This window comes from Anopheles darlingi, chromosome 2 (assembly GCF_943734745.1).
Source record: "Anopheles darlingi chromosome 2, idAnoDarlMG_H_01, whole genome shotgun sequence".
In the NCBI taxonomy this organism is placed as follows: Eukaryota; Metazoa; Arthropoda; class Insecta; order Diptera; family Culicidae; genus Anopheles; species Anopheles darlingi.
In genome coordinates this window covers 51,839,403-51,849,402 of record NC_064874.1, presented here as the reverse complement: position 1 = coordinate 51,849,402, position 10,000 = coordinate 51,839,403, and the positions used below count along the sequence as shown (strand labels likewise).

Below are 10,000 nucleotides of genomic sequence, written 5' to 3'. Positions count from 1 at the left end.
TTAATAAATCGTTTTTGGCTTGAGCTATCTTCTGCCTTTTCCGTTTAATCTGGAACCAGTAATCGAATTTGACGATGATATCCAACGTCGCGATTGTCGCGTATTGTTGTACATTTGAGCAAATTAAATGCAAAAGTGATATAGAGGTACATTTTGGTGGTGGACCCATTATCCTCAAACGGAACATGATTGACGTGTCAAGATTCTATTTACTAGTTCTTCGTTCATGGTTAATGTTGTACCGCGTATTTCTATTTCGCAATTCAGGTGGAATCGTGTGTATGGACTGCTTTTTTTTATACGTTTGATAAAATTTATGGTACGAAGTTTGCACACTACGCAAGAACATCACCAACGACAAAAGTCAAACAAATTTTATTTGTCCTGTAGTAACTTTGTATTGTAGCTGCCTTGGCTTTTTCTGTTATCTGTCATATGCAAAGTAAAGGATTGGCAAAGAAGAACACGGTGGGGACGACATGCATATTTCATCGCCATATCCATTAACGCTGTCCGCAAAGCTCATGATGTGAGTCCCATATTGTTGGTTAAGACCATGTTGTGTATTCAAGCTATTTGGCATAATTGGGTGTTGATAAAAAGTGCACTTGTCGCTCTGCGTTTCCGGTTCTCGCTCTCGTCGTTTCAGCTTAAATTTATATTAAGATGTTAAACACCAATCTCTTAGATTTTTTGTGTAATGTTTTCCCGAAAAGGAAAGAATAAATTAACAGTCGATCTGAATGTGTTAATTTGAACTAACGTTATTTTTGGTTGTTGCTTTTCCTTTCATTCACAGGTAAGAGATACTCAGAATCTCTTGCGGGCACTCTTCTACCAGACTGGATAGGTAAGTCGCTTTTTATATTATGATTTCTATATGTTATTGCATTATAATTTAAGGTTAGTTTTAAGCTGTTTTGTATGAGTTTGGCTTTTGTTGCTTTTGAGTGTTTCGTTTATTATGCTGTATGGATTGTTTGTGTTTCAATTATCTCGTATACGTTAACCATTGACATGAGCACAATATCGTTTGGTTTATGTCGTTTGCATATCTGCTGCATTGATTTATTTGGTTCATTCATCTCGATATTATTGGCCTTGTATTCTTTTATGACTATGAAACTATCGTATCCCGTTTGGTGAATGAGTGTTGCCGATGAAGATTACAAAAAATGTTTAAAACGGTAAGCGATGAATGTATATTTTGATTGTGTCATATGTAATGAAAAACAAAACAATTAAAGGAAGCACAGTTCTGGAACGGTTGCGAAATGTGGATTTTTAAGAATATTATCTCCCATAAAAGGTCTGACAAATTATTCGTCATTGAGTGGTAGTTTAACAAGGCAAAACCCAGCGCTTCTATATAAATGGAAAAGATCAAAGAAAAAGTCCGTCATTTCCAACGTTCGTATCTTGTCGATTCATAAAAAAACCTTCGGCGCATCAATCGGCTTTGGAAACGCTCGGTTACCCGTGCATGGACCAAACCAGTGATGCAGCAGCAGCAGCAAAATCTCACACGCTTAGGTATGGCACGCAACGCGCGGCACAATGATTACAAAGTGAGCCATTCGTTTGTTTACCCTACGGAAAAGAGCTATATCCACTTCCAGTTGCAAACCGCCTCACAATGACGGCAAAGGCGCCACTCAGAAGACTCTGTTCGTCGCGGGATGTAAACAAACAAACCTTAAAATGCGTCGTTATATAACACACTCAAAATTGTTTACATCATGGATCACGTTTAGTTCTGTCTATTGCTCGTCTGAAGGGCTCAGACAAGGGAAGAACATTGCTCAGTAAAACTGTTTTCGACATACCAAAGCGGTTTATAAGCCTCTCCTAACCAAAGGCCTCTGTCCGGCGGCTAGCCGCACTCATTGTTTGGGTTTACCCATCATGCTTTGAGCATTTTCATCTCACTCTTTGAGCACAAACATCGCAAGCGCATCGTGTGACTGCGAAGCACGCGTAAAAATCGATCAAGCATCAATCGATAAATTGCAGTTTCCCATCATCCAATGATGCATTGGAAGTATGAGCAGCACAAAAGCAAAGGCGTCACAAATAGATTATTAATTGTTAGCTGAGTTGTTGTGCATACATCCGTCCGCCTGGTGGATGGATAATAATGCGTTAAATTTCCATTTGTGGGACGGCCTTGTGGCAGAATGTTCCTTGACTATTTCGCACCGATTACTAGCTCTATCGGCTTTTGTTATCTGCTATCATTTCATTTTTGTTTCACCGTCCCGGACCAAATGGACACACGTCAGTAATAGAAAATGGGAGTCATCTTGCGCTTTTCAGGAGACTAAAGCACTTACGGGTGGCCCTGTTTGGTATCAAACAGACATTAAACTTTTTAGTCTTTTCGGTTGTTGGATTTTTGCAGCTAGTGAGGGTATATTTAAAGTTCAACTGAAGTTTCAAAGTATCGCCCATTGGGGATTCGTAATCGATTATATTAACAACATTAAAGGTCTTTCATATTCATTTACTTTTTTAAAAAAGCATCTGGTCGCTAAACAGCGGTGGTAAACAAAGCTAACCTTCAATCTGACAGCAAGTGGAAGAACAGCGATAAAAATAATGTTTGGTATATATGATGCCACCGAAACAAGGAAGAAGTGAGAAAATACTGATTATTGTAATAGTGCTCGTCCACTGTTGTCATGAATATGGAGGGAAAAGGAGTTGAAGCATAAATTTTGGCTATTCCTAATGGATCGTGTGGATTCATAGCATGGAACGAAAGAACGGGAAGGAGCGAAATTGAGAATCGGAACCATTGAGAAAAAAAACCTTTTGAATAATGTTGATAAATGATTCCAATGTACGTCTGTAAGCCGGTAGCAAATGGCTTGTTTTCTAGTTTAACGCATTACTTTCGTAATTTAAACGAACGGTTTGTTCGAGACTTACTTCAATGCTGTGCAGAATATAGCGTGAAATAGAATATTCATCGACTGAGGCTGCTGCTCTCCCCCCAAATCCATGGCTGTGGTGATGATTTATTCTCTTTAGAGTAGATAGAATTTCTCTCTCTAAACGTGTCTCATGAACAGCGGGTGTTACGTCTATAAACTAATCAATAATTTGATAAGAAAAAGTAGAAAACTGCGAAGCGGTGTGTTGTCGTTGGGAGAGGAAGGCAGTTGGAGAGTTCGATGAGAAAACGGAGACATTCGTCGTCCTACATAACGTTGTACCCCCCAAGAGAGAGGGTCAAGTGCCAGCGCTGCTAGTGTTTGGTTGGTAGCAAGCGAATTCCCATAGAGCTCTTTAAATTACGCTTTCAATAATTTTTAGGTGTTTAAAACGCCACTCCATCGCCGTCGGCATCTTTGCGTGGTGTCGAATAATACTAGCAACAGCAGCAGAAAAATAATGGCATTAACCACGCCCTAATGCATAGTTTATTTCTCCCCCGTTTTTCTTTCCATTTTCATCGCTACCTGGGAAATCTTCTTGTTGTTGGCCTTCTTTCATATTCTTATTCTAAGATCTTCGCACCAATACATCTTCGTCTTCGGTGAAAAATTCCGATGTGTGCGTGCAAGGGCAAGGACTAGGGAGGGGTGGGAGCGAGTATAAGAGGTGTGGATGTAGGAGAAGGGGAGAAGGAAAGAAGGGGAGAAGGAGAGAAGGGTAGAGGGGTTAGCGGAGAAGGAAAGGGGTGGGGGGTGATTTATGGCCGGCGGTGACAAAGATTCGAGCAGTTGGGGGGAAGCATGCCTTAAGGACGATCGATGTTCATTCTACCACGCGGAGTTGTAGATAAACGAAAATGTGCGCTGGAGGGAAGGGAGAGGAAGGGCAGACGGAAGAGAAGTCAGTCGCTTCGACGACAATACACGCGGCTGAACGCGCAGACCAGGACCCAATTTTCCGTGTTTCTAAACCGGTGACAAAAACGGAACCCGAAATGGCCGTCGGGAGAAGAAGTTTGGATGATTTATGTGTTGACATAGTTTGTTCTTCCTATTCGCTCGCAGCGCGCCGAACCCCCGAACAGTAACCGAGTGTCGGCTACCTTTTTTCCGGCACAGGTTTACTGACAATACTGCTTTTGGGCCGCGTTACCTTTGGGGCAGCAGCCCCCGCTTGCGGTGGTGTCGTTCATATGGACCCATTTAACATCGAATTGGGCGATATGCGTGGAATGAAATATCTGGAATCTCCCCCAGTTTTTGCTCAAAATTTGGTTCATCCCATTGTTATATAGGCGTGTGCTTACCATGAGTTGGTGGTTATGTGTTGATGGCTGCTGGAGTGTACTCGTACGACGAAATGTGTTTCACTGGACCACTGTTCTAGTTGAACTCTGGGGGGAATCGGAACGCCCGGAGAGAGGACGTCGGCTGGGTGTGTGGATTCTGGTGTAAGAAGACATTTGGCCCGCTTAAAGGAAGTAGGAAAATGTGTCGACGGCGGCCTCACAGCTGACAGAACACCAATAGTCCTTGATCACATGTACGGCGGATGCTCAAATTTAAAGTGTTTGAATGCGAACGAGATGAGGCAATTCAAGTGACGGTCAAGCCGGAACCGCGTTGTTGTTCCTTGGCACATTATATTTTTTACGGAACGGGGACAGTGAGATATAAAATTAAAGCTTTTAAAAGGCACTTCATTTCATGAGTCTACTATAGCACAATTTAGAGAAAATGTAAATACCGAAAAAAAGCATTTTGTATACTTTAAAGAAGTAATTTTAAACTGTTAATCTTACTGTTGTCCTCATCGTCTTGTAGTAAAGTGAAGATTATCGGTGAAGGAATAATTGAACAACTTTGTTTATTAGCAACCGTACGTCGCGCGTACCGGTACTCACACGCACACACAGCTGAGTGACGGTATAATGGTGTGTGTGTATTCCGCGAAAAGTTATGGCGTCGATGGTTGATAGTCGATTTTCTTCACGACAATTTTCGACCCAAGCGGCACGTAAGCTTGGGAAAATCCTTTCCCGTGGATTCAGTCCGGTACTTTTGTGGATCATTTCGCACTGCGGTTGGTTGCGAATTTCTGCACTTTCTGCATCTCTTGCACTTTCCCGGTCTATTGGTTTACTACGAGAATGTCCACGGGAATGGAAGTTGTTCTTATCCCAAACGAAAAAGTCCATAAATGTTTCTAAATTCGGCACGAGTTTTTAACCGGTATCAATGACGAATTGTGCTCAAGCTCGTTTTTCGCTGCTTGGCAATCATGCAATATCGAGCAATACTCGAGCAATACTCGAGCAACTCGAGCACGGGGCGGAGCTAGAAAACTCACCTCGTTCGTGGTGAACTTTGTGGTGAGTTTGAAGGGGTTTCGTTGAGTTTACGATAGAGATCGTAAATCGCTCAGGATTTTTGGTTAGTTAATGAAATGTTTAAGTATGTTAATTATGCCAAAATGTTGAAATCCATTATTCAATCTACAAACATCGAAGTTAAATTTCTGTATTGTAATCGTTCTTTGGGACGAATGGATGGATTCATGCTTAAAATCGATAAATTCTAATCGTTGTTCTGTTCGAAATCTCAGAGATAAGGGCCAATAATAATATCAAACGGTAATCCTCGCTCTAGACATCTTTCAAAGGGTTGAACCTTGCGGCGAGAAACAAACGGCGATCGGTAGATGATCGGACGGCAACGAGACCTGGCACAGGACTTTTCCATTGGGTTGCAACAGTTCGGTTGGTGTACGTGGAAATCTGTACCTTTTACTTTGGCCATCAATTCCCTGCAACATTTCGCCATTTGCCCTTTATTGGGCAATAACGATTTACAGCCCAGCAAATGGAAAAAATTGACAAGGGCTCCGGGAAAAAGTACATTCTGGCCGTATCGGCGTAGCTACACGCTTATCGCCCATCCAAGGTTGACTAATCTAGGAGATCGTCATAAAAGTTCATCGGTAGAGTAATTGTATCCATCAGAGCCAATTACTCTGTGTACGCTTTGGCAAAGGGTTTTTGTTGCAATTTTCGATTTCATGCTGCATTTTTGTGCCATTTGTAATCAAACCTTAACTCGTGACTTCAGGCGTAAGCTGTATTATACGTAAATGCAGAAAATTGGTTGAAAATCGTTTACCACAGCGCAATATTGATAGGTAATTTATATAATCAATGTACTCTTTACCTCAGGTGCTGAATGTGTTAATGCCTGTTTGTCAGATTCTGGTCGGTTGTCGACATGGTTTTTTGTTTCTTATATATTAACCATTTCATCAAACATTTTGTGTTCGTGCAGTTAAATGAGGAGGATCGAAGAAAAACCTGACCAGATTGTGCAGGATCGATCATTTTCTAAGAATTCTTTCCTCTCATCTCAACTCTTACCATCCGGTGCTGTGGTTCTGTGGTGATCGAACGAAGCGATTGATCGGCCCATTGTGATGCCGTTGCTTCTCCGAGAATTCGAACATCATTTTTTGCCTTGCCTTTTCGAGGCCACGGAACAGTTACGTGTTCTTGTGTGCCGGACCTTTTTCAGGACCCTCCAGCATCATGTAGAACTCCATGCTAAACGACAAGAGGGTTACTCTGGCCGTGGCCGGATCGGTATAAAAGTGTCGGTGGTAGGGGAATGGCTTGATTTAGAATCCTTAAATCTACGCTTTTACTTCTTCGCGCTACTGAACGCGTCATTTAGGCTGTTTCTTCATGATCGGCAGACATACAAATCTGTGCTGTGCACCCCTTAGAAATCGGTATGCGATCCTGGCCATTTTCGGGGCAGTTTGAACACTATGTTGGGGAATGTAGCTTTGCTTTTAAACGAAAACGAAGCTCAGTTTTTATTCGCCGTTTATTCGATACGGACGGTGTACGGTGTTGGTTGCTGGTCGAATCAGCCAGTTTGAAATTCGCTTAACAGTGCACGAGAGAGCAGATTTTTTAGCCAATGGAATTCAAAGAGCATTTTTATATGCCATAAAAGTGACCAAATATTGTGTCCCTTCTAGCACAGTTGGTTTCCACGGGAAAGTAAAAGGTGGTTTCAGAGCACACTCTGAGGCCGTAAAAATTCGAAAGTTTCGGTCATCCGCTCAAAACGATTGGAACCACCCAGGTATAGGTATGGTATCCAGGAGTTATTATGATGGATAGGCTGTAAAACTAATGTGGAACAACAAGTACAACCGTTGCAGAAACAAATAAGTGCAATAAAACACGCACCGGAAAGAAATTGTGTTAGGTGAAAGTTACGTAACATCTTTCCGATGCAGTTCTGTTATAGTGCATTCGTACAATGTAGTTCTGCGCATCGGTCACAGCGACGACAGGTACGTTCTGGATGCCACAGGTAGAATCAAAGAACAGCTGGATAGTCTAGCTGGCCGAGAATAGTTTAAAAAATGAAGCAATATTCGCAAGCAACGACTCGGGTTTAAAAATATGAATAAGTGAATATTTCACATTTCGTAGGGATGCAATGGTAAATAAATCAACGTAGAATATTTATGCTTCATTAAAAATTCGCGACATTCGCGTTTTGTTTATGGAGGATAATTATGCGATATTGATACTAAATTGTTGGGAAAATTGAATGTCGATAGTTGTATAAAGATTTATCAAATCAGTGTTGTGGTCTTAGTTGAAAGTTAACTAACCAGAAACAATGCATTCAGAAAATATGTGTATTTGTAAACTTTTTCTTTTTTCCTTTTCCAGAATTATTATGAAATATCATGATTTCAATTTAATTATAGATTTTGTTGTGCCACTTAGAGAAACACTGTTGACTACTTAATGTAGCAAAGTAAGAATCTGGGATCAGTTGTATGTGCATGAACGACATTTGTGCCAAAAAAATGAAGTTCTATAAACTCGTTCATCAGAGAGCGCTTCCAGGTGCAATAAGAATAATATACACTACCATTTGTCGTATTACACTTCCGAATTCCAGTAAATCAAATGTGAAATGAGTGAAATGAAAATATCCTGCGTAAATGTGGACTCCTCGACGATGGTAGAGGGTATATTCTTGTCTCTCCACCGACACAGTGCCCGGAAAGAGTTAATGTATCTGTACAATTGTCCAGCGGTTCTTCAAACTACAGATCGCGTTTCCCACTCTGGATTCAGGAAAGCTAATGAGTAATGATAGAATCCGGCTACACAAGGATAAGGCTCGTTAATTACACCGATTCTGATGATGTTCAATTGCGTCGCCATGGGCTCATGGAACGGAACGAGCACTTCCTAACGGAAACCGCGGATACCGTGGAATACCAGGTCTTGTGTAGGTCTTTTGTATAATGAGACTAACAACAATGATGTTGTGCGGATGCGCTGTCCAAGGGCACTGAGAGTATAATTTCATCATGAAAAGCATGAGCCGCTAACTGAGAAAGCTGTGCTGTTTGATTAAATGCTTCTATCTGTGGAAAGTATACTTTACTTACCAACATATAGCAAAATATAGTTCAAAAAGGTTAAATTTCCGGCATATGTTAGAAAAAAAAGATTATAAAAAAACGGTGGAAAGAGATTGCCAAACATTATGGTGTGCCTTGTTGGTACGCGTTAATATGTTTGCTTTGTTTTACCGCATTGCCCATGGCAACAATGATTGCGCGCAGTTCTAAGAGATGCGAGAGGCGTTGGTTGTTCGTTTACCATGGCTTCCAGCAGGTTGCTTGATAAGTACACTTCCGAGTGCTTTGGTAACAAACAGCGTAGCATGCTTTATGAAGGGATGCTGTGTTTATCTGAGTCAAGCGAACGACCTGGTTGTCCCTTCGATTACTGACTGCCCCAGGCAACTCGTGTTGCGCCAGTCAATTTTATAATTTTGTATCCATGTGTATATATTCCACGGTGTGGTGGTGGAACCGTTGCAACTTTTTCGTTGTCCTTTTGCAGTCTTGCTCGTGGCTCTGCGCTGACCCGAAGCCTGATAGCGATACAATTAAATATATTCCTCTTCCCGTCATCTTCTGCGCACCACGTCTACACACGCGTTGTTGCCGCCATTCCAGGACAATTTTTTGGAAAGCATATCTGTCTCTGCGCTTGGTCGAGGATGTGGGAAGATTTTTTCGTTTTGCTCTGCCGTTCCATTGTCGTGCAGTTGCATATTGGCGTGACATTTGCGAACAGACAGAGAGGAGAGAGAGAGAGAGAGCAGCAGCAGCAACTTTAGCCGCCATCATCGGCGGAAGCCCGTATGGGAATTGCAATAGTACGACGGGGTAGCCATGTTGCTACAAACCGGTTAGAGGTGTTCTGTCAGAGGAGGTGGTTCGGGGCATTGCAGTTCAGGAAGTGCAAGAGAAGAACCCTTGGAAAAATATTGCAATTGGAATATAATTGGGAACATGAGTTATGGGTGCGTTTGCGTAATGATGCAGTGTTCAAGGAATGAAATTTTTAATTATAAAATGAATTTGACCGTGATAAAAACAGCAAAAGACATGATTTACCAGTTATGCTACGGAAAGTGCGTAAGAATTTCATTTCTTTACAATGATGCAGTGCTGCAAGAATGTTGCCCCAAAAATATATAAAATCCGGTTTGTGTCCAGTTGAATGATATGGTCAGGAAAATTGTTTGATCGTTTTATGAAAACTTGATTAATTTATAGTATTGAAAGCGAAAGTGTTTAACACACTATTGCCAATGGGATTCATGACGTTATTGTGTTGATGTTTTAGAAACGGAAATGAACATTTCTCGGGAAATAAAAAAAAAACATCTCTTTTGATTGTTTGGAGATAAAAACATGAAGGTTGACTTTTTTGCTTCTGTTGCTGGAAATTTAAATACATACATTATTCATACATATGTCAGCTGCATAAACTATAGATATATATCAATTTAAGCCTTGCTAAAGAACAAAAGCTGAACATGGAGAGTAGTATTAAGCATCCTGTGGGGCTGTAGTAATGTGATCGATACCGTCAAAACACAACCTTCCTCCGTGGTCTTCTACCTCATTCCGTCACGTCACCACCAACGCTGTCGAGAAGATACAGAAGCCAAAAACG

General features: G+C 41.3%; 1 protein-coding gene across 1 annotated transcript in view; it reads left to right on the top strand.

Annotated features, from left to right (window-relative positions):
- LOC125952228 (homeotic protein ultrabithorax-like) overlaps positions 1 to 10,000 on the top strand; it is a 59,076-nt gene that overhangs the window by 16,977 nt on the left and 32,099 nt on the right. Inside the window, exon 3 of the mRNA XM_049681580.1 lies at positions 800 to 850. Coding sequence (XP_049537537.1) covers positions 800 to 850 — 51 coding nt within the window. The remainder of the gene's footprint in view (positions 1 to 799; positions 851 to 10,000) is intronic.